At 46.6% G+C, this 25000-nt stretch overlaps 1 protein-coding gene across 1 annotated transcript in view; it reads left to right on the top strand.

Annotated features, from left to right (window-relative positions):
* Positions 1 to 25000, top strand: part of adgrg6 (adhesion G protein-coupled receptor G6) — a 48107-nt gene that overhangs the window by 8644 nt on the left and 14463 nt on the right. The window contains exons 6-25 of the mRNA XM_079344935.1: positions 3048 to 3116; positions 5292 to 5369; positions 5834 to 5905; positions 18060 to 18148; positions 18466 to 18518; positions 18840 to 18878; positions 18956 to 19104; positions 19467 to 19578; positions 19707 to 19795; positions 21487 to 21551; positions 21646 to 21782; positions 21879 to 22044; positions 22585 to 22731; positions 22824 to 22940; positions 23119 to 23164; positions 23235 to 23341; positions 23495 to 23622; positions 23758 to 24026; positions 24139 to 24241; positions 24615 to 24765. Coding sequence (XP_079201061.1) covers positions 3048 to 3116; positions 5292 to 5369; positions 5834 to 5905; positions 18060 to 18148; positions 18466 to 18518; positions 18840 to 18878; positions 18956 to 19104; positions 19467 to 19578; positions 19707 to 19795; positions 21487 to 21551; positions 21646 to 21782; positions 21879 to 22044; positions 22585 to 22731; positions 22824 to 22940; positions 23119 to 23164; positions 23235 to 23341; positions 23495 to 23622; positions 23758 to 24026; positions 24139 to 24241; positions 24615 to 24765 — 2186 coding nt within the window. The remainder of the gene's footprint in view (positions 1 to 3047; positions 3117 to 5291; positions 5370 to 5833; positions 5906 to 18059; positions 18149 to 18465; positions 18519 to 18839; positions 18879 to 18955; positions 19105 to 19466; positions 19579 to 19706; positions 19796 to 21486; positions 21552 to 21645; positions 21783 to 21878; positions 22045 to 22584; positions 22732 to 22823; positions 22941 to 23118; positions 23165 to 23234; positions 23342 to 23494; positions 23623 to 23757; positions 24027 to 24138; positions 24242 to 24614; positions 24766 to 25000) is intronic.

Here is a 25000-nt window from a genome sequence, read left to right as displayed (position 1 = left end):
GGCCCGTCTCCAGCTGGTGCTGGTAAACCCAGGCCCAGGACGAACACCTCCGGAGCTTTCATTCCCATGTTTACGAGTCTGTAGAAAATGTTCTTAGGACATGGCTCAGAAATGCAGAAAGGTGGGTTTATTGGAGCTGTTGAGTTTTCACGGAGCGAGAGTCCACAGAGCTAGTTATGATTCTGGGCTCTGGAAGGAAATGTCGTTGGCTTGAGGCGAAAGACAAACAAGCACGAGCGTCTCAATCAAGCTTGTCGAGGAGAGGAAAGCAGATGTCCCCCCCCCCCCCCCGATACCCCCTTCACACAAAGAGTCAGACCATCACCTCGGGTAAGTCTTCATATGAGTGTCGCTCAGCTGCTCGCACAAACCCTGACCTGCAGAAGACCAGAACAGAAGCTCGGGACCAGCAGACCATGTGACCTCAGCCCGCTCCATAAATGTCAGTTCTCACACTACCCTGTGCTACGGAGGCCACAGAGGGACATTTTTCTAAAGGTCAGTTTCTCTGCTGTGAGAGAAGAAGAGTTCATGTTCAGAGTCAGCAGGCTGTGAGAGAGCTCTCACAGGGCTACATGTGAAGTCCTTAAACCAGATCGGTCACGTCTCCAGTCCCCGGAGCTGCCAGGAAGTCCGTGTCGGAGCCGGAGAAATGAGGGAAGGTGTGCTTCCTCCAGTCCAGCTGGGAATATCCAGGATCCTGCCGTCCTTTAAAAGGCTTCAATTCAATTTAACTTTATTTGTAAGGGATCATGTGCAAATAAAACATCAATGTAACCATTTGATGCTTCGCACCAGAGTTAGCCTCATGCTAATCTACATCTGCAACATAAAACATGCAGCACACAGCACTTACACCTTGTCCAGCCATTAAAGAAACATGATAAAGAGGAAATGACGGACGTGCGTTCTTGAGAGAGTTTTAGCTGATTTTTTAGATTAGCTTTGAAGCTACTAAAGGACTCAGCGGTTTTTAGATTAGCTTTGAAGCTACTAAACGACTCAGCGGTTTTTAGATTAGCTTTGAAGCTACTAAACGACTCAGCGGTTTTTAGATTAGCTTTGAAGCTACTAAGCGACTCAGCGGTTTTTAGATTAGCTTTGAAGCTACTAAAGGACTCAGCGGTTTTTAGATTAGCTTTGAAGCTACTAAGCGACTCAGCGGTTTTTAGATTAGCTTTGAAGCTACTAAGCGACTCAGCGGTTTTTAGATTAGCTTTGAAGCTACTAAACGACTCAGCGGTTTTTAGATTAGCTTTGAAGCTACTAAAGGACTCAGCGGTTTTTAGATTAGCTTTGAAGCTACTAAGCGACTCAGCGGTTTTTAGATTAGCTTTGAAGCTACTAAAGGACTCAGCGGTTTTTAGATTAGCTTTGAAGCTACTAAGCGACTCAGCGGTTTTTAGATTAGCTTTGAAGCTACTAAAGGACTCAGCGGTTTTTAGATTAGCTTTGAAGCTACTAAGCGACTCAGCGGTTTTTAGATTAGCTTTGAAGCTACTAAACGACTCAGCGGTTTTTAGATTAGCTTTGAAGCTACTAAGCGACTCAGCGGTTTTTAGATTAGCTTTGAAGCTACTAAACGACTCAGCGGTTTTTAGATTAGCTTTGAAGCTACTAAAGGACTCAGCGGTTTTTAGATTAGCTTTGAAGCTACTAAGCGACTCAGCGGTTTTTAGATTAGCTTTGAAGCTACTAAAGGACTCAGCGGTTTTTAGATTAGCTTTGAAGCTACTAAGCGACTCAGCGGTTTTTAGATTAGCTTTGAAGCTACTAAAGGACTCAGCGGTTTTTAGATTAGCTTTGAAGCTACTAAGCGACTCAGCGGTTTTTAGATTAGCTTTGAAGCTACTAAACGACTCAGCGGTTTTTAGATTAGCTTTGAAGCTACTAAACGACTCAGCGGTTTGTTTCTTGTCCAGAGTAGTAGTCCATTGTGTGATGGCTTTAAGCACAAAGGTTGAATAGCTGAAGGTTACAGTGCGGTTATATATGGAAGCTGTTCTGCTGGAGCTAACAGTAACAGACAAACAGGTTGGATCCTTTTAAAAGGTTGTAAACTGAACAGACTCTGAAATGTTCACAGGTTAATATGTTGTGTTTGTGTATTATCTCACCATAATGATTAAGTAATCAAACAAACCACCAGTCACAGGAGAGATGGTTCTGATTAAATTTTGCCTCTGCCTCGTGCTTCAACAGGGTTGAAGTGATGAATCATCTGTGGTATCAGGATCACTCATAGCTAAACCTAAGACAGTCAAACCCAACATGTCCTGAACTTTGCTGATCGTATCGGCCCAAAAACACCAAAACAATCTCAAACTCCTCATGTGTCCTCAGGTCAGCCAAATAGAACCGCCCCCTGGTGTCCATTCAGTGTACTGCCCTCCAGCTCCTTCATCTGCTTTATGCTTTCATCTGTGCTTCAGGGTTTATTGACTTTTCAGCTTCTGTTGCCACATTTGTCCAACATCTGCACAGATTTCATTTCTCTCATTATCTAAGTGATAAATTGACCTGAGCTTGTATATTTCTAGTCTTCTGACTCCTCACAGTGCTTTCACACATTGGACACCTTGCATTCACACGCTGGCTGCTGTGTAATATCCGTATTATATTAATTAATTACATTCACACGCCGCCAACGAAGCAGCGGGAGCAACCTGCCCATGAACACGTGTCTACATCTGATGCTCGTATGGATCACAGTCAGCGTCATCATACATGTGGTGCTATTGATGAGCTTTCATGGATACTCTCTCCGGCCAGCGTTGCCAACGGGAATGTGAAGTCATTGTCACGCAGTTTTCCCTTTTCAGTAGTTGTTGATCATCTCTCCTTCGATAGGCATTTTGATTTTCTCTTAATATGTTTTGGATGATTTTGTTTGGATTCCCGAGTCCTTTGCATTCTTTGTTCATGAGGAGGTAGGCCAACTGGAAAACAATGCAGCTTCACCACCATTCATCATCCTCTGCATCTTTTCTCTCTCCCTCCCCTCCCCCCCCCCCTTCATCCCAAACCACTACCATCCCTACCGCCAGCTTCCTCTCCCGCCACCTCATCCACTGACTCCACTAACACCATCCATGCTACTAATGCCAACAGCTACGGTAAGCAACCCACATCTCGCTCCTACTCCTTTTCATGCTTCCTTTTGACTCCCTCGTCCTTCTTCTTCATCGTGAAGTTAAGCCGAGCTCTCCTCCAGGAAGTCCTTTACAGTTCATCATAAAAAAACGTTGATGGTTTTAGGAGAGAGAAATACTGATGCCCTGAACGTAATCAATGCTTGACCTTTCAAGGACCCGTTAGAAAAAGCTATGAGCTGTTTTATTTCATGCACCTCTGAACATTCAACCCCTCTAGAATTGATTTGTTCACTCTTTTTATCCACAATCTACTCGATTTAGGATATGAACGAGTTCCAGTCCGGAGGAATGAGATTAGTTAAATATTATCTTCCAGTGCATTAAAAAAAAAACGAGCTCTTCCAATGTTTTCATTAACCTTCCGGTCGCTCTTGTCCTTCTCAGGAGTTGTAATGGCAAATGAATGTTCCCGGGATTTTATTAAACTCAGCGTTTGTTCTTTGATTAGGGTAATAAGCACAGTTCACAGCTGAATATTAAATATGTACCTCGACTGACCTGAGGTGGAACTTTTCCATCGGTTCAGTTGAACCTTTGAAGCTCCTGCTTCAGAGTCAGTACTCTCCCATCACCTCCAGAACGGATCGGTCCAAAAACACATGTAGACAGACCTTTTGCTTTCCCCAAAGTGGACTCATCAGAGTGTCTGAGGACGGTGTGGATGGACTGGATTCAAACCATTTGATTTGCCATGTGTGGACCCTTTTCGTTCTGCTGTATGCTATAATTTGTCATCTCCAGTTCTTCCTCCCATCACTCCATCATCATCCACCGTCCCTACCTCTAGCATGCCACTAACCCCAACCATGAGCCCCACCAGCAGCAGCATCAGCAGCACAGCCAGCTCCTCCTCCTCCTCCTCCTCTGGTAAGGTGTCATCTGCTTTGCTGTTTTGTGGTTTACCAAGAGCATCTGCAGAGCAACCATGCACATTAATACAACAGTAATACACTGTCACGTCCTTTGGCCAATATATTCCTAGGTCACCCAAATGCCTTTGTGACTCCACTATGTCCATCTTTGACAGAAGTGAAGCAGGAAAGATTGATGCCTGGTTGGGCTGTCCCAATGTAGTTGACCAAACATTTGTCTGAGATGATCTTAAATCAACGTGTTTGTATTTTTGGGAAAGTCGCAGGTGATACAGAACCTGAAACTCTTTTTCCCAAAGTGCCTCAAGGTGAAAAGGCAAATTCCCCTCAGGGTAATAAAGGTTATCGTTCAAAACAGTCCTCACTGTTACTGGCTAAATCTTTCCCTTTAAATGTGGATGTGGCCGTGTGGTTGATGTAAATATGGTGTAGTTTGGGTTCAAGTACAGCAGTGGTGTACATAGTCACTTGTTATGTTGACTACATTCATTAAATACAGAACCGTTTGTATTTAGAGCTATCTCAATGTTCAACACCTTCACAAATTAGCTAGTTAGCAGCTACAAGCAAGGCTAAAGCTAAGTGAAGAAAGCCTAAAGAAAGCTGAGGATTCCCAGCTATAATTCAGATTTAAGCATCTGAATACTAAATTTGGCAGCATTACTGCTTTGCTTTTGGGGTTGTCTTTAATAGGCAGCTACCTTGTGTGAGGGTGTGTTGAATGGATAGCATTTAGACCAATTAATACTGCTTTAAATGTATGGATATGTTTGCTAAATAAAGTGTAGCAATACTTCCATGTAAATTGACAAAGAGATGCTTTTGGGAAACCACCGTAGAACCAAAGGTCAAAAAGGCTTCTCTTGATTATTTTTTGCTTTGAATCAAGAAAGACTTTTGAGGTCGGTTCTGAAACCAAACAGGTCAGGAGCTGGTACCATTACACGGCTAATGGTTGTATGCTTTATGTTACTGACACGCTGACTCATTGTGCTGATCAGTTATCCCTGCCACTACCGTCGCCATCACCACCAGTGCTGCTACGCCTTCATCTCCTGCCACTAACGTTGCTTCAGCCAGCACTACACCACATGGTAAGGTAGCTAACCGTATGAGAACATAAACTCTAGCTAACCCTGTGCGTCAAGGCTCTGACTTACAGTTTGAGGTGTATATGTGGAGAACACAGATTGGTGTATATTATACCTTCAGCATGTGTGTTATAAACTGACTGATATTCTGTGATTGTTTATTTCCCATGTAGCCCAACTGACTACCAGCAGCACGCCAACTGTTTCCTCTGCTACCACTAACCTCCCAGCTACTAACCCTTCAACCCATGGTAAGATCCACATCTGAAGCCGCAGATTCCACTGTACAGCTTTATTTATGAAACTTATAGGACTGCTGCTATGAGTAAATATATTCTGGAAGGAACAGAACCAAACGACATGTGGCTCTGTTTTGGTGAGGGTCAGAAAAGCAGATGATAGAGCCTCAGATGATATTGTCGGCCGGCCCATTAACCGATGGGGCTCTGCTTTCCACAGACTCCACAACATTATGATTATTTTTTTCTCAATGTTTATTCAACCTTTCTTTATTCATCTGTATTTACGGTGGCTGTCTTTGAGTGTCCGTGATTCGCGTTGATTTAAGATCATTTGATTGGGAACAATTCCCCTCCTATTTATTTAACACCAATCATTCAATCTACTCATAATTAACATTTCAGCGACCTGCTTATTAAAATGAGTTGAAATCATCTTCCCACTGTCTCATTCTGTCTTTCATTACCACTTACAGTGCCAGGAACTCCTCAGCTGCTGTTAGTAGCTACTAACCAACCAACCACTAACATAGCTGCTCCCTCTCGGGGTAAGAAGCACATTTGCTCTCCTAAGGTAATGGAGGTATTTTCTGCTGTCTTTCCTGTCCAGTCACATCCTTTATACGTCCTTTATTCCTCAGCAGACATGTCTGTTGTCTTGATTGTAAGCTTTCCTCATCAGAAGGGGTGTTTCAAATAGTTTGTTTTCTCACTTTGAAGATGATATTTTTCCTGCTGCTGTTTGAACCGCTGGTCTGCTGGTCCAGTTAGATTGACTTTGAATCGTTCTGTCTTCCAAGTGGCTTTTTTTTTCTCTTATTTCAATGTTTTTCTGTTTCGTCATCATTAGAGCTTCTGTGATATCTGTGGTGCCACTAACAATGAAATCCAAAGAGCATCTTGGACTCGTCACCCAAAAACCTCCTTTGGTGTGGATTTCATTTATTCTGTACATTAATGACCTTCACTGTTTTACCTACTTGGTGTCTCTTCTCGGTTTTGTTTCTCCTTTACTTCCATCTTGTCTTTGACTAGTCAGAACTTCTTTTACTGACTTATTGTAATATCTGGGATTGCAGAACGGAAGTAGAAATGTCTTTTTGTATACGTCTGATTTTTGAGTTTCTTTTGCTGAATATCCTTGTATGCTGTAATTCATGATGTGTAACCTGCTTTTTCACCAAATAACGCCTGGTTTGACGACAGCGAAGGAATCTACACAGATATTTCCAACCAAAGCTTCAGCGAGTGCTGCGCCTGCTGAAATAGTTAATCCTCAGAAGTTGGACGCCCTTTATTCCCACTCAAGTCCTCCGGCTCCTGGTCAAACTGCTCACTACAAAAGACTGAGGCATCGAAGGTCCTTTGCATCCAGCCAGTCAAGTCCTCCAAATAAATCCCCAAGACTCTCGGATGCGGCGTCCAAACCCAGACACTTGACTCCAGGCCCACTCCCCCCAGCTATATCTGAGGCATCTAATCCCAGACTTCCAGTCTCCTTTCACAGGCCTCGAGGCCATCGAAGCTCTAAGAAATCCCTCGGGTACATCTCCACCCCTCTGATCAGGAAGGGTAAGAAGAGGCCAAGCGATGTAAGGCGTCCAGCTACAACCACTACACCGCCCAGATCCGTGGTTTACGTGACGAAACCAAATGCAAGGACAACTGAAGTCAAATCCAATGAAATACCAACATCCACAGCACAGACAGGCATACTCACACGGACAGCTGGATACAAACATGGACCTGATCTGAGAAATGCAACACGCTTGTTTGGAAAAGTAGTCCCACCTACATCAATACCAAACTTTTTACGACCATCGATCTCCAAAGAGAACTTACATACGACCACACAAGACTCAAAAGTCCCTCCTGAATCAGGGGTCAAACTCTTGTCCCAAGAATCCTCTCTGACGCAGCGTAGAGACGAGGACTCCTCGTCATCTGTGCTGGCCCCGTCGTCAGCAGTTAGCAACAGAAAGAACAAACCTGCAGGGCCACAGTGGCTCCCGAGCACACGTGATGGAGATAACAAAACCGTGGCCATGGGTAACTTGACGGATCCTTTGGAACCAATGGTTGATGAGTACTCGTCTGGGTATGAACCGTTTATGTTTGAGTTAACCGAAGACAGCGGGTCTATTGGCTTGTACGAGTTTCACGCTGCTTACTCCTTGGATGAACCGGCCACCGTCCAACCGGCCTTAATCGACACTGACCCCAAAGACGAGCCGTCTTTAAATGGGTCAGACCCTCGTGGTGCTTTCCCTGCCCTCACATCCCATCTATCTGCTTCCAAGGGAGAAAGTCAGAAGAGCCCCCCATTACAGTATCTCAATGAATCCGAGATCCTCACAGATGATGATGTAAAAGGCAGCAAACTTTCCCTGACACACTCAGAAGATGGACTGATGCCAGAAACATTTACTCCCCTCAGCAGGTCTCATATAGCTGTTTCTCAGGCTCTGACAGCAGATCAAAAACACCACACAGCTCCAAGCAATACTAGTTCAAGTGCACAGCATTTAGTGGAAATTTCCCACACACAGTCTGTCACTCCTAAAATGGAAACATGGACCGCTCAGCCAACACCGTCCCTCCTTGCCCCCTCCCTTTCATCCCTTCTCTTTCTACAGCCAACACCTTCGAAGCCCATGGTACAGCTAAGCTCCCCAGCTTTCTTTGCAGAGCAGATTTTCCTCAAACAGATCTTCCATTATTCCTCACCGCAGAGGGAAGATTTGATCCAGATGTCCCCCCTCTCACTTTCTACAGGCCTCCTTGCATTTCCTTCTGATGCACGTCCTTCCACCCGCTTCCCTTTCGTCTCCCTACTCCCTTCCCTTCCCTTTGTGTCTGCATCTTCCCTCCTCACCTCCTGTCATACCAGCTCTCTGTCGGCTTCACCATCAGTCCCCTCTGCTACTTTGCAGATTTCCTCCTCTCTGTCCCTCCAGACCACCTCCTTTCCACCCTTTTCTGATTCTGAGTTGCACTCCTTCTCCCTACTGTTGTCCTCCCAGCAGGCCAACCTAAAGCTTTCACAAACAGACGCAGTTGCAGAATCGGTTCACGTTCCTGAGCCAGATGAAGTCAGCAGAACCTTTCAGCCTTTTGTATTGTCATCCCTGTCTCCATCCTCAAACCTTCAAAAGGACTTGGAGGTGACAGTAGTTGACACAGAATCCTTGTTGTCACTGCCTCCTTTTTCTAAAGTCCCATCTGAATCTCAGATGCCTGTCGTTGATGCAGCTCAGTTTCTTTCTGCTGGAGAGTCTAACAATAAATCAGAATCCATAAAAAGTCCATTTCCCGACTCTGAGAGAAGTCGACTCCTTGACAACCCATCAGGTCAGTTTGTCAACTCAGGTGGGACTTTTTTAGACTCCATGTTGAGCCAAATTGAGCCAACTTCCTCCGGACCGTTCACAACGGATTCACTGCTTCAAACAGAGACAGATCTGTCCCAGTTGGAGTTGCTTGACCTTGAGTTTGGTTCATCTGTGGTTTTGTGGCCTTCCCCTCAAGCAGCCAGTCGGTCAGTTAGTCAATTCTTGTTTCAAGAAGAATTAGGAAAGACTGACAGTCTGCCAGATGATTCTGCGATTGGCTCTACATCTCTGGCAACAGCTGATATCTGGGCCTCTGAAAGCACCTCAGCTCTGCATCCAGGAAATAGAAACAAAACCTCTTCTTTGTCTTCTTCTTCTTCTTCTTCAAATCCTCGTGACCACTTGAATGTTACAAAGGTGTTAAGAGAGGAAGCTGCAGTGCCTTCCTCCTTTTCCTCCCCGAACCCTGTGGTTGACCCTCTTGTCTTAGCTTCATCTTTATCACAAGAGAAACACACTCCCGGCCCGCTCCTTAACAGAGATCCGTGGAGGCTGCAGCAAACAAGCGACGCTAACAAATTTAACACAAACACCACCACTGATGCTCAATATAACTCGAGAGACTCTCATGGACTCCCCATGTACGATGATGCATTCAATCACAGCACTAACACTTCTGTCATGTTAGCAAACCAGGCGATGGCACTCCACAGTAGTCTGAGTGTAAATCCAGGCCCCCTTACCCCAGAGGGGACTTCAAGTATGACACAAGCAAACACTGAACCCCACCACCATCTGTTTGTGAGTACAAGTGAGGGGCATAACAGTCAGAGGCTAAGAACAGATGCAAAAGATACAGAAGAGTACGTGGAGGTTATGAGGCGGCAGCAACAGCAATCCTCCACTCTCCTTTCACCCTCCATTTTGCCTTCTCTTACTCTTGCAGCCACGCTCACACCACCTTTTCCTTCTCTCAAACTTTCTCCCATCCATCATGCAATTACACCCTCCATGACAGTCTCTTCCCTGCCCCTCTCGTTCATCATAACCCCTTCTCTCTCTCCTCTCCGCCTTGGCCTGGCTGCAACGCCGGCGGTGTCCGCTGGTATGGAAGAGGTAGAAATTGGTTCTTTCTTGCCAAGTTGGCCGACCATCTATATACCCTCCTTCCAAATGTCTACCAGATACCCTGTTAGCCAGTCATCAAAATCAAACCAGCAGTATGTTACAGTTAGCCTGTCATCAGCTCTTGACCAAACCTCTGCACTTCCTAATAACGAATTTAAATCCAGCCACTCTGTGCCTCTTACTTCTGCTGAAGATTATCACAAGGAGGAGATTTTGGCACAGCTGGCAAACACCCATAAAGCCGACGCTTCGAGGTTTCTTGACGGACTGGTAGTGCCGTCAAAAGCCAGTTATAAACTCACTGCAAATGATACACAGTTCCATCTCCCTGCTCTATTTGACATTATTCCAAAAATACATGCTGCAGGTGAACAAGCCTCTGCTGTTGAACCGGTTTCTGATGGGAACATAATTGACAATAACGCTCTGGATGGAATGGAAAATACTCCAACAGGCCACCAGCTTAATAAAAGTCTGATTCCAGGAGCTTCACTCAATTCTGAATCATTTCCTGTTGAAGTGCAAACTACTTTTCCAATTTATGGACCCAGCTATCAGTCCAGCTCTACAGCTTCTGCACATCCGCCCAGTGCTCCAGTTATTTCAAACCCCCCGCAAACTTCTGGCCTCAATACCCCCTCTCCCACGCCGGCATCCAGATCCGCCGTTTATTCCTCTATCATTGCCCAGAGCCGAGACTTCATTTCTGGACTTGAGGAGATTACACCAGGCTCAGATGATAGCTCTTTATCAAATGCAACCACAGTTTTAACACCTAAAGATTCTCCTCTGGTGCCACAAATGACGAACACCACAAAGGCTCAAAATGGTATAGCCCTGATAGATAATGGAAGGTTGGAGGGATCCTTGGGGAATTTGACAGACAGCAAGCAAACGCCAGATTTCAGTGTGGATGCAGGCACACCAGCGAGGTCAAATTCAACCATTTCAAAGCTTTTGTTGAACTTAAATCCAACTGTGTCGAGTCACAGTAGGAATCAGACCTCAGGAGCGGTCGTAAATGGGGCCTTGAATAATTATGACAATTCCCACTCTTCTCCCACGCTACCTGTTTTCATCAACGCACACCATTTTGTAACCACAAAGAACACACCATTCAAAGCGCTCACTACACCAGCTAGCAGTAGTGGCAGCAGCAGCAGCACCCTGACAAAGGCCACGCTGCACTCTGCACCGGGATCTTCATCTGTGGATTTAGCAGCCAAGCCCACGTTGCCATGCCAATGTAAACAAGGCTTTCATATTACATGTCTGTGTGGACTGTCATCAGGGAACAGTATGTCGTGCAGTAACCACAAACGGTAGATTTAGATAGCTACAAAAAAAAACAATCTGTAGTGACAGCTGCATGCATTGAACAAAAAAAAATTGCAGGAACTTGTATGAAGTCTTAAAGTTAATTTCCCAAAGTCAAAAGTGACCTCAAGTCTTCACTTCATGAGGTGTTGCATTGTTTGATGGAAACTACATGGCTGAAAGTCTTTGGACACCACTTTCAAAACTCCTAACGCTACTTATCGGCCACTTTCATTGTCCTGCCGTAGGCTTCTTTGGAACGCCCAATACTCCAGTGTTCAATGACATGTTGACCAAAAACAGTTCATACATGTGTAAGGATTTCCCTGTGCACTAAGACATATCCAAGAATAGCAGCGTCTCCATTCAGATAGTTCTGTTCATACAATGCTAAGAAGTACACTTTTGTTGTCAGGGTCTTAAATCTTAAACCACAGCTGTGCACTTACCACACCATTTAATTTCTCTTCATTTTCTTCTCATTTACCACCAACATTTGACCTGGCCTTGCGCATCAAACTATATTCCAGATTATTGACGTCACCTCATTCAGTTTAATTATTTTACTGTCGGCGCCCTCAGTAAGAGTTTAGGCTGCTGAATGCAACAGCAGTGTCTCCTAGCTCTCCTCTCCCCAAAGTTGCCAAGATGGTGACCACTTGGGGTGAGAAACAACTGGCCATCCATACTCAACTTTGTTGTTATTAACATTAAAATATTCAAAATCGAAAGTGTAAGAAAAGCAGGAGGTAGAATGTGAGACACTGATGGCTTTCTGAGGTTGGTGTTTGAATAAACTCCACCCGTCAACCCAATCCAAAGTCCTTTTGGATGAACTGGGATGTAAACCATCCTTCATGCTATGTTCAACATGTTTGAAATATTGAGGTGTCCACAGACTTATGGCCTTGAGGTTTGTAACGGCTCAATGCAAAACAAAGTTTCTCTAATCATTCAGTACATGATGCCACTTTAAGACTTGAATACGAGCTTAAATGACCTCTGAAGGTGGTTGGCTTTTGTTGTGTCTGAGTAGTTGTTTTATCTATAACTAGACTTTCTCTCTGTACCCGTTTAGCTGTGAGTCTGTGAGGTGTTGGAGGTGGTGATTGGTTCGTCATAAATCTTGGCCTCATGTTCAACTTTAAAATCTAATCTGTAATTGATTGTGGTGCATTTTACTTGTCTGTCATTACAAAATACTCCTTTCATGACCTGGAGTCATATTTCCTTTCGTTGATTCCCCTTTCAGCTTCTTGGAAGAGATGTCCTGCTGTGCTGCTTTACTCTCAAAGATAAACTACACACTTCCTTTTTTTACAGTGTACCTTAAAAAACACAAACTTAAAGTGTGAGCAGCATCTCTCTGAACCTTAGAGAGAGGTTTCAGTAAAAGTCTGCAGCTTGCAGGGTCTCCCACCAGAACTGATGGAGTAGAAGTCTGCTGACCTTTCATCCGCCTTTACTCACCGTTAGAGACTGTAGAGCGACACCGAGTGGCCAATGTGAAGCATAGCAGGAGAGCTGGGAGCAGTTAAAAAGCCTGATCACAGAGGAGGAGGTTCTGTTTGGGATGTTTATAGAAGTAAAGACTGAACAAACTCTGTGCCTGCTGTTTGAGATTTCACACTACACATCAGAATTGGACAATTTTGGAAAGGTTACATGCCATCTAAAACCAATTTAAAGGACAGTGTGTGAGCTATTCAAACAATAACTAATGAGAGGTTGAACCCTTACATCACTGCTTTTCAACCCGCCTAACCTCAGAACCCACCAATACCTTCTGAATGAGAAATTATTACACCCAAAACTTCTGAAAATACTCAACCACTTCAATTCATTTATTTTAATTTTATTTTTGTTCCATACGTGAAAATACAGGAAACCCTTCACTATTCATCACAAATCGTGTTCAGAAAGGAGAAGGAACAAGAATAAATCTTCACTTGTCCGCCACTTAAAAAAAAGTAAAATCAGAACCATGGACAGTCAGAACAGAAATACATTGTGAGACACAAATACATGAAATCATCTGAAAAAGTGTTCTAATTATAAAAAAGATGATCCTTTTATCAAATGTATTGAAGTTTTTATTTTTTTTATTTTTCAAATTTCAAATTCAAATTTGTTATTGTGGGAGGAAACCGAAGGAGCTCGGAGTAAACCCACGCCACCAGGACTACATGCGGGCTCACATGTGGTCCTGTGTGGCCCTTTTGGGAGACAAAATCCTTCCTCATATCCAGATTAGACCATCTGAGCTACGAGCCAATGAGAGGCTGATAACACAGAGACCAACCTGAACATGAGCTCTGTCCCGCCCCCCTGAGGAACAGCCATGGTGACATGTCTTCAGTCACGCTTAAAGAGGTTAGTGAAAGACTTCCACGTAGATTTGAAGAATCCTTTCACGCCCCTGCTCTCTTTTGGTGCCAGGCGCTTTTTCAGAGTCTCAGTGGTAAACTCCATGACTGACGGAGTCTGTGACAGCAGGTCCCTCCAAAGCCACCCTTCACCAAACTGCTTGCACAGGTCTTTGTGCACCTTCTGGCATACCTTTTTGATCTTCTTCTCTTGTAAATCAACGTTAATGCCAAAGGCTCTTACTTCAGTCAGGAGCATGTTTTTCAAAGTTTCTACAGTGGCCTTGTAGGCATCATGGGACTCACTGATGGGAACATCTTTCATGATTGTTTGTAACAGCTCTGACACCAGGATATCACAGCTGAGTTCATCTAACTCCCGGACTGTGGGGGCTTCTTCTTCTTCCCGGACTGCAGGGGCTTCTTCTTTCCAGACTGTGGGGGCTTCAGTCAGAGTTGGTTCGTCCTCCTCCTCCTCCTGATCAGTCAGAGTTGGTTCGTCCTCCTCGTCCTCCTGATCAGTCAGAGTTGGTTCGTCCTCCTCGTCCTCCTGATCAGTCAGAGTTGGTTCGTCCTCCTCGTCCTCCTGATCAGTTGGACTTGGCTCATCCTCCTCTTCCGAGAGTGTGGGGGCTTCTTCTTCATCACACACATCTTCATCTTCTTCCAATATTGGTGATAAAATCGCCCTTTCAAATTTCAGAGGTACTGGATCCTCTGGCAGATAGTCCACAAGTTGTTCAAGCTTCCTCAGAGCGTGGCTTACACTGTCCATCCTTCTCCGGTACCTGTCTGCCTGCTGTTTCAGCCAGGTAGACATCCTCTTCATGTAAGACACAACCAAAGGCTCAATCTCCGCCATCATGTCTCCCTCTGAGACTTCTTCTTCTCCTGCTGAGCTCAGGCTGTCAAACAAAAGATTGCAGAGATCCTGAAGAACGAGCTCATGTTGGCCACTGGAAATGTCCCAGGCAATCCTTCTCCTGCTGAGCTCAGGCTGTCAAACAAAAGATTGCAGAGATCCTGAACAACGAGCTCATGTTGGCCACTGGAAATGTCCCAGGCCATCTTTTTGTACAGGCAGACATAATCTGTATTCCATTTTCTGTCTTCATCTTCAGCATCAAAGATCATCTCTTGCACCAGGAGATTCACGTTTTGAAAGAGCTTCTCTGTTGAAGCTATTTCTGTATTTTGTTGGCTGATTTGAAGTTTGCTCTTTAAAGTCCCCATGATGTGAAGGATTTCTTCACGAGCGTATGTGCAGACACAGAGAGCCTTAATGTTGCTGGTTATCGTCTCCCTGATTGTAGATTTGGGTGCTTCCATCTCTGATTCTGTTTCTCCATCAAGTTCAACATCCAGGTCCTCTTCAGCTTCATTATTTATCATATCCACAATCATAACTGCGAGGGCTTCAGATTCTTTGGAAGATATGTAAAGATGCAAGTCTTTCTCTTCTTCTGATGCGTAATCCCCCACATGATATCCAAGATTTCTGCTCGCCTCCTCAAGGATCAACTTGATTTCAGGCACAGTTGATTCATCCTCCTCGTCCGGATTATCCACAATTAATTCATCCTCCTCTTCCTCATCAGTCGGAGTCGGTTCCTCTTCCTCGTCCTCCTGATCAGTCAGAGTCGGTTCCTCTTCCTCGTCCTCCTGATCAGTCAGAGTCGGTTCCTCTTCCTCGTCCTCCTGATCAGTCAGAGTTGGTTCCTCTTCCTCGTCCTCCTGATCAGTCAGAGTTGGTTCCTCTTCCTCCTCCTCCTGATCAGTCAGAGTTGGTTCCTCTTCCTCGTCCTCCTGATCAGTCAGAGTTGGTTCCTCTTCCTCCTCCTGATCAGTCAGAGTTGTTTCCTCTTCCTCCTCCTCCTGATCAGTCGGAGTTGATTCCTCTTCCTCCTCCTCCTCATCAGTCAGAGTCGGTTCCTCTTCCTCCTCTTCCTCACCAGTCAGAGTTGGTTCCTCTTCCTCCTCCTGATCAGTCTGAGGTGTTTCTGCATCCTCCTCATTCTCAGTAGCTTCATCCTGCTCAGCCATGTTTTCTTCAGAGTAGGACAACTCCGTCAAGCATTTTGTTAGTATTTTCCCGACCCGTTTAGCTATATTTCTGACTCTGGCAGTGAACGTCTTGCATCTCTTAACGTTCTGTCCACTGCTGTCCCTTCCTTTGGACAGCTCCCAGTTCACTCTGTCTGTGACCTCTGGGACTATGAGCACCGTCACCTGCCATACACTGGGGCAATAGATGTCCCCTTCTAAGCCCATCACCTCCGCCAAAGTCTCTGCAATGACGACTCCCAGATCACCCAGACTTTCTTGAACCTGGTCCTCAGAAAGAGCCTGGTTGTCCTGTGGCCCTTTGGATCCAGAGGGGGATGTCGTATTGTAAATCTCATGGACGTGTTGAGATATGACATCGATTATATCTTCACACATTTGCATGAGGAGTTTTTTGGTGCTCTTATCAAAAGATCCTTCCCCCACGTTGGTCCTTTGTTCATTTGTCATCTGTTCAAGGCTCGATTGGATGATGGAGCGAAGAGATTCTTTGTACACCACTGAAACAGTTTCCTCCATTTCGTCCATGCTGCTTGAGAGACTCATCTTGTCTGTTGGTCGTGGTCGCTTTGACTGTAAATTTGCCTTTAAAGGTGAAGTGAAGTCTTCCACTGGTGCAGTGAAGTTTGTCTCCTTCTGTTAACTTTGTCCTGTCAGCTGATTTGGAGTGTTTGGGGACTTAAGCTCACCTCAGAATGTTTGCCTTTGATCTATGACATCATCATTCTGCATCACAGGACATTTGGAGTGTTTGGGGACTTTAGCTCTGACCTCAGAATGTTGCCTTTGATCTATGACATCATCATTCTGAATCACAGGACAGTCACCTGTCACTCAAATGTAGATGTTTTGTTTTCAAAAACTTTATTTAAAAACACATTTATTCTGTTAAATTCAAACAATAACAAAATGTAATAGACTGGTGTAGTGTTGAGTCCTAAAACCAGGAAGTGAGTTAGCATGTTAGCTCCACGGGTGCTAACCTCTAAAAGTCTAAATGTGGATTTTGAATGTGTTTGTGTTTAGACTGAAATAAGGTCTGTGGTTAACACAAGCTGAAGAGATGTTGATGTTTTGTTAGACGAGATAAACTAGGTTAGCTAAGACCCCACTTGTGAACTTTAAAGATCTTACGCAAACTTTAAACGGCGGTTGCTAACAAGTAGCTAACTGAAACTACAGTGGTTGTCATGGAGACATTAAACATCATCTCGCCGGGAACTCTCTCCCTAATCCTCCTTACAGCCTCTAGTCATGTTTTTCAGTGCTCTTGTAAATATTAGGTTAATAAACAACTTATTAAGCTAACGTTTAGCTATCTTGTCAAATCCACTGATTAGATCGATGAAGCATAACGGTCGTGACGTCATTATAAACCGACCGCGGTGTAGTTAGCTTGTAGCATAACGTTAGCTTTTTACTTCTCTGGGCTGCATTAACTCTTCAAACTTCATATAAATGATGTTCATCTGTAAAGATTATCAGCTGAACTAAACAGCATCAGAAACGTGTGTTTGACACAGAGATTATTTTCTGCAATCATCCAAAATCCAATGCAAAAATCCAATAGACAGATTTACGTAGGAACCACCGGCGCCATTTTTACTGGTTGGCCTACAAAAATACCTCATTACTATACCAGACTATAGACTGAAGAATGAGTCCTAAAACCAGGAAGTGAGTTAGCATGTTAGCTCCATGGGTTCCTAACTCTAAAAGTCTAAATGTGGATTTTGAATGTGTTTGTGTTTAGACTGAAATAAGGTCTGTGGTTAACACAAGCTGAAGAGATGTTGATGTTTTGTTAGACGAGATAAACTACGTTAGCTAAGACCCCACTTGTGAATTTTAAAGTTTTTACCCTAACTTAAAACAGCAGTTGCTAACAAGTCGCTAAATGAGACTACAGTGACATTAAACGTCATCACACCGTGAACTCTTTCACTAATCCTCCTTACAGCATCTAGTCATATTTTTCACTGCTCTTGTAAATATTAGGTTTATAAACAACTTAATAAGCTAACGTTTAGCTAGCTTGTTTAACTTTTGACAAAAAAAGATCAAGACGATCTTTTACCTTATTATATAATTGATTTCTAAATAAGTGATGAAAACTATTCGACAATAAAAAGACAAAGTATCCCTCGTAATCATGTCCGACTGCAGACTGCATGTGAAATCAAAGTCAACGATGAAACGACACAGTCAGATATTAAATCTGTAAAAGCGCCTCAGTCAACAGAAACATGTTCAGCTGCAGCTTCCATTACATCTGCTATGATCCCATTCACCCAAATAAATCCTAATAGGTGATGTGATGTGTCAGCCACAATATCCCTCCGTATCATTTCAGGCTGTGAAATTGGATTTTTACATAACACGATTACCTCCATTCATCTCCTGCTATGCGGCACAAAACAGAGTTCAGTCATACGAGTGAAACAGCGTTTGAGACTGACGATTCATTTTCAGTTTTCTCCGTCTGTCTTCTGCAGAGGAGTTGTTCTACAGGATGTCCTTCGTGGTGGATGACGTGGACTCTGAGCTGACCCGGGCTGACGTGGAGCGGGCCGTGGCTCTCTGGGTAAGAAGAGTCCAGCATCAGGAAGATAAGCGTTGCTCGTCTCTGTTATCTTCCTGTGCATCAGTTAGTGAAGTCAAAGCTTGCAGCCAGCACCTGATAGTAAGGTCACTCTATCACATCGAACTGATTGGTCCTTCATCAGGTCTATTATATCAGGATCTATACTTACAATGCCAGACAGTGCAGCTTCTATAAGACAGACAGCAGAGTCTCTCAGTCTGACTCCATCAGCAGGTGTGTCCTTCGTGTGCCGACCCCGAACACTCCTGCCGTTTGATTGGTTCACTCAATGACTTGAATTGTTTTTCTTCTTGCAGCTCAATCAAACATTTCAGAACTGGACCCACGCCGTCTCCATCAACTCCACCAGGTAAAGTTTACACGCGCTGCTCAGACAGACGAGTGCAGGGAGGAGGTTTGTTTGAGAGCACTTCCTGAAGGTCTCATCGAGTCCCAGTTTGAAGCTGCTGTGTCATGACGGCGCTTTTTTAAATCTCCACCTGTCCTCAAAGCTTTCAGTGTTTTACTTCTTTCTATGGATCCTGCCTGAGGGACAGAGATTTGACTGAGACATGAACTATTTTGGGGGGGTGGGGGGGGGGCAGCATGAAGACAGTCCTTGTGAGTCTTGAAGCATGTGAGCTCTGTTAACCATGACGGTGTAAATAAAGTGTCTTCATGTTGTGTGCAGTGTGCAGCCGGCCGTGCAGAGCGGAGCGAGCCTGACCAGGTAAAACATCTCTGTGTTTTGGAGCATGCCGGATCATGACTCGGCACTTTCAGCAGCTTTGTTTTGAATGTCTGCAGCTATGCGTGTCAGGCGCTGCTGGTTTATTATTACATCAGTAACCAGAGCCTGGGAGAAGCTGCTTTGTCTGCCAGGGTGTCCAGCTCTGAGAGGCTGATGGGAGCCGGTCTGCAGGTCCAACCCGGGTCTACGGATGTCCAATTAGTCGGTGAGGAAAAGTCTTTCAGTGTGTTGGATGACTTCTACATTTTTAACTGTATTACACACACATGGTCACATGGACGGCATGGCGACGCAGGGGGGCCTCAATCTCCTCCAATCACTGAGCTGTATCCACTCCTAAACTCACCTGCTGCGCTCTCATTGGCTGGAGGAAACACACCAGCTCCGCCCACAAACGTCCCGAGTCAACCAGAACAAATGAGAAGAGTGAAATCCAGTGAGAGGACAGAGTCTCTGCAGACACAGTCACACATGTACGGAGGCCCAGAAGGGACAAACAGCAGCTTTAGGATTGTGTATTTTATTTTGAAGGAACACTCAGATTGTTCCTTTAACGTGTCCTGATAGAAAACTGTCCGGAGGAGAACCCGCTTCACTACCGCTGGCCTGAGAGCAGACCGTCCATCACTCAGTACCTGCCCTGTTTCCCCAACAAGGACCAGAGCACCTCCAGGACCTGGTAACTCCAGACCACATCCTCAGTCCTCATGTTCTGTGGAACCAGCTGTTCCAGATCAGCTCAATGTGTGTGTGTGTGTGTGTGTGTGTGTGTGTGTGTGTGTGTGTGTGTGTGTGTGTGTGTGTCAGTTTGATCAGTCTGATGAACTTCTCCTCCCACTGGTCACACGCCGACATCAGTAACTGCACCGACATCGACACCATCCAGGTGTCAGCAGGTACGCTCGGCTCACAGCCAATCAGATCCCCTCTGCTTCGTCCTCCCTGGATCCTCATGTGTATCTCCTCCTTCCTTCCATCCTTCCTTCCCTTCCTTCCTTCCATCCTTCCTTCCTTCCTTCCTTCCTTCCATCCTTCCTTCCTTCCTTCCTTCCTTCCTTCCATCCTTCCTTCCTTCCTTCCTTCCTTCCTTCCTTCCATCCTTCCTTCCATCCTTCCTTCCTTCCTTCCTTCCATCCTTCTTCCTTCCTTCCATCCTTCCTTCCTTCCTTCCTTCCTTCCTTCCATCCTTCCTTCCTTCCTTCCTTCCTTCCTTCCATCCTTCCTTCCATCCTTCCTTCCTTCTTCCATCCTTCCTTCCTTCCTTCCATCCTTCCTTCCATCCTTCCTTCCTTCCTTCCTTCCTTCCTTCATCCTTCCTTCCTTCCATCCTTCCTTCCTTCCATCCTTCCTTCCTTCCTTCCTTCCTTCCTTCCATCCTTCCTTCCTTCCATCCTTCCTTCCTTCCTTCCTTCCATCCTTCATCCTTCCTTCCTTCCTTCCTTCCTTCCTTCCATCCTTCCTTCCTTCCTTCCATCCTTCCTTCCTTCCTTCCATCCTTCCTTCCATCCTTCCTTCCTTCCTTCCTTCCTTCCTTCCATCCTTCCTTCCTTCCTTCCTTCCTTCCTTCCATCCTTCCTTCCTTCCTTCCATCCTTCCTTCCTTCCTTCCTTCATCCTCCTTCCTTCCTTCCTTCCTTCCTTCCTTCCATCCTTCCTTCCTTCTTCCTTCCATCCTTCCTTCCTTCCTTCCTTCCTTCCTTCCATCCTTCCTTCCTTCCATCCTTCCTTCCTTCCTTCCTTCCTTCCTTCCTTCCTTCCTTCCTCCATCCTTCCTTCCTTCCATCCTTCCTTCCTTCCATCCTTCCTTCCTTCCTTCCTTCCTTCCTTCCATCCTTCCTTCCTTCCATCCTTCCTTCCTTCCTTCCTTCCATCCTTCCTTCCTTCCTTCCTTCCATCCTTCCTTCCTTCCTTCCATCCTTCCTTCCTTCCTTCCTTCCTTCCATCCTTCCTTCCTTCCTTCCATCCTTCCTTCCTTCCTTCCTTCCTTCCATCCTTCCTTCCTTCCATCCTTCCTTCCTTCCTTCCTTCCTTCCTTCCATCCTTCCTTCTTCCTTCCTTCCTTCCTTCCTTCCATCCTTCCTTCCTTCCTTCCTTCCATCCTTCCTTTCCTTCCTTCCATCCTTCCTTCCTTCCTTCCATCCTTCCTTCCTTCCTTCCTTCCTTCCTTCCTTCCTTCCTTCTTTCCTTCCTTCCTTCCTTCCTTCCTTCCTTCCATCCTTCCTTCCTTCCTTCCTTCCTTCCTTCCTTCCTTCCTTCCATCCTTCCTTCCTTCCTTCCTTCCTTCCTTCCTTCTTTCCTTCCTTCCTTCCTTCCTTCCTTCCTTCCTTCCTTCCTTCCTTCCATCCTTCCTTCCTTCCTTCCATCCTTCCTTCCTTCCTTCCTTCCTTCCTTCCTTCCTTCCTTCCTTCTTTCCTTCCTTCCTTCCTTCCTTCCTTCCTACCTTCCTTCCTTCCTTCCTTCCTTCCATCCTTCCTTCCTTCCATCCTTCCTTCCTTCCTTCCTTCCTTCCTTCCTTCCTTCCTTCCTTCCTTCCTTCCTTCCTTCCTCTCCTTACCTCAGAAACATCTTTCTGTTTTCTTTGTGTGCAGAGAACGCAGCCGAGGTGGCCGTGCAGCTCGCCGTCATCACAAACAACGAGCTGTCCAATGAGGAGGTGAGACTCTGACTGACCAGGAAGAGGAGGTGATCTGTGAATAACTCCTCCTCCTCATCCTCTCTCTCTCTCTCTCTCTCTCTCTCTGTGTCAGGTGTCCAAAGTGGTGACGAAGGTGAAGGAGTTGGTGAACGTAGCAAAGATCAACAGCTCTTTGGCGTCCACCGTGGTCGCCATCATCTCCAACGTGATGAGCAGCTCAGAGAGCGCGCTCGCCGCTACATCAGAGAAGTACGACCTCCCTCCTCTGCTGCTGTCTTCCACTTCCTGCTTCACTGTCTTATCTCCTCTCTCTCTCTCTCTCTCTCTCTCTCGCCCGCCCTTCAGAGCTCTGAAGACGGTGGACGAGTTGGTTCAGAAGATGGAGTTCGAGGGCTCGTCCATCAGCATCACCTCCAGACATCTGTCTGTGGCCATCTCCGCCCTCAACACCTCCCAGTTCAACGGGACGTCCTTCAGCGCCTTCATCCCGCCCAACACCACGCACCCGCAGGTGAGACACACACACACACACACACACACACACACACACACACACAGACACACACACACACCCTCAGGTAAAAACGCCTCACTTTCTCTCCTCCCTTCTTTCCCTCTTTCCTGTCTCGACTCCTCCTTCCTGTCCATCCTTCCTCCTCTCCTCTCCTCCTCTCCTCCTCTCCTCCTCTCCTCCTCTCCTCTCCTCTCCTCCTCTCCTCTCCTCCTCTCCTCTCCTCTCCTCTCCTCCTCTCCTCTCCTCCTCTCCTCTCCTCTCCTCCTCTCCTCCTCTCCTCCTCTCCTCTCCTCTCCTCCTCTCCTCTCCTCCTCTCCTCCTCTCCTCTCCTCCTGTCCTCTCCTCTCCTCCTCTCCTCCTCTCCTCTCCTCTCCTCCTCTCCTCTCCTCTCCTCCTCTCCTCTCCTCCTCTCCCTCTCCTCTCCTCTCCTCTCCTCCTCTCCTCTCCTCTCCTCCTCTCCTCCTCTCCTCTCCTCTCCTCCTCTCCTCCTCTCCTCTCCTCTCCTCCTCTCCTCTCCTCCTCTCTTTGTCTCCTCAGATTGACTTTGAGTCGGAGCGGGTCAACGCTCTGGCTCAGGTGGTCCTCCCAGCGTCCCTGCTGTCCAGCGTCTCTCTGAGCGGCGCCGACAGGTCGTCTCTGTCCAGGATCAACTTCATGTTCTTCAGCAGCACCAACCTGTTCCAGGTGAGGGGGGGGGAGGGGGAGGGGGGGGGGGGGGACACACCTGGAGAGAAACACCTGAACATCTCTCTGACCTCCTGCTGACGTGTTTTCAGAAAGAGCAGCACGGGCGCTCTCTCAACAGCTACGTGGTGGCGAGCAGCGTGGGAAACTTCTCCATCAGAGACCTGAAGGAGCCGGTGGAGATCGAGATCGCTCACCTGTCCCAACAGGTGTGTGTGTGTGTGTGTGTGTGTGTGAGACATCAGTGAACGATCGTATACCTACATACAGTATGTTTTATTTTTGTGTCCGTTTGTGGTGTTTTATTTTGAAAATCCTGGATGTCTCATGCGGTGCAGATTAATAGATGTTCTCAGCTTGTGTCTAACTCTGGTCTCGTCCCGGCAGCCGTCTCTGAACCCCGTCTGCATGTTCTGGGACTTCAGTCTGAGCGGTGAGTCTGTGGCCACCATGCAAACACGCTGCATTGAGAATGTGCTGTAACACCTCTCTGCTGCCACCAGGGGGAGCCGGAGGCTGGAACGCAGACGGCTGCAGAGTGTCTGAGGAGTCCAGCAGCAACAGGACCGTGTGTCTGTGTGACCACCTCACACACTTCGGCATCCTCATGGTGAGACTGCGTGCTGACATGAAGCCACGCCCCCTGCAGGCTGCCGTCAGGAAGTCGAGCACATGAAACAGGAAGTGGTTAGGGATCGTAGAAGTCAATCAGCTCCACGGTTAACCTTTGATGACATCATCATGTCTCCGTCTGTGTCTTCAGGACATTTCCGGCGCGTCGCCGCACATCGACCCGAGGAACAACAAGATTCTGACCTTCATCACCTACATCGGCTGCGGCATCTCGGCCGTCTTCTCCGCCGCCACGCTGCTCACGTACATCGCCTTCGAGTGAGTCGGGTTCCACGCGAGCTGCTCGAGGGTCTCTCTGCTTCCTGTCGTTCGGCCCGTGTCACCTTCCATAAACACTTCCTGATATTTCACTTCCTGTTCGGAGTGAAAACCCCGCCTCTTGTCTTCCTGCAGGAAACTGAGGCGTGACTACCCGTCAAAGATCCTGATGAACCTCAGCACCTCCCTGCTGCTCCTGAACATGGTCTTCCTATTGGACGGCTGGTTGGCCAGCCTGGACACTGATTGGCTGTGCCTGTCGGTGGCCGTCTTCCTGCACTACTTCCTGCTCACCTCGTTCACCTGGATGGGGCTGGAGTCGGTCCACATGTACATCGCTCTGGTCAAAGTGTTCAACACGTACATCCGCCGATACATCCTCAAGTTCTGCATCGTCGGCTGGGGTCAGTTTCCCTTCAGCTCTTTGGTTCTGATTCTACAGACGACGACTCGACCAATTCATGAGAGGACGTGTGTGTGTGTGTGTGTGTGTGTGTGTGTGTGTTGTCGTGGCAGGTCTGCCTGCGCTGCTGGTGGCCATCATCGTCTCGGTGGATAAGAAGTCGTACGGCCTGCAGGAGTACGGCAGAGGAGAGTCCGGAGAGGGCTCGTCTGAGTTGTGAGTGAATCCAACATGTTCGATATGAACGCCACGTGACACTGATGGAGGCGGGACTCGCCTCAGGCCGACAGCCAATCAGAATGATGCAGTTAATACTTTACTGTCTACTTTTCAAAATGCAGCCGAGGCATCAGGAAGATCTGGATCAGCAGGGAGTCTAGTGTGTCCCAGTGGCCACTCGGGGTACTGCAGCCTCGTTCTCCCTCCACGACTTAAAAACTTAAAAACCACTGGAATAAAAACTGTCAAACTCCAAAAGCAATTGTCCCCATATTTGGGTCTAAAGTCCAGGTCCAGGTCCAGGTCCAGGTCCAGGTCTTCCTGGTGTCTGAGTTGGTCTTGACAGATGTGTTTGTGTGTCTCGTCTCAGCTGCTGGATCCAGAATTCCTGGGTCTTCTACGTCACCTGTGTGGGTTACTTCTGTCTGGTGTTTCTGCTCAACGTGGCCATGTTCGTGGTGGTGATGCTGCAGATCTGCGGACGCAACGGCAAGCGCAGCAACCGCACGCTGAGAGAGGAGGTGAGTCCAGAGACGGAACTAAACTCAGCCCGCCTTCAGAGCAGCCAGGAATCAAAGCGAGCGCGATGCAGGCGTTTGGCGAGCTCTGCAAACAGTGAAGAAGAACTCGTGCTGAGAGTTGGCGGTAACTGCGCCGCGGCCTTCATAACGGCGTGTGAGTGAAGGAGGCAGCGCTGCAGCTGCAGGCCATTCTTCATGAACGGGGCCAGCAGTGTTTGGCTCCATCGTGGAGTAT

The sequence above is a fragment of the Symphodus melops genome (genome assembly GCF_947650265.1).
Source record: "Symphodus melops genome assembly, chromosome: 1".
NCBI classification, from domain to species: domain Eukaryota; kingdom Metazoa; phylum Chordata; class Actinopteri; order Labriformes; family Labridae; genus Symphodus; species Symphodus melops.
The sequence above is the reverse complement of the archived record's forward strand: the minus strand, read 5'-3'. Positions and strand labels throughout refer to the sequence as shown.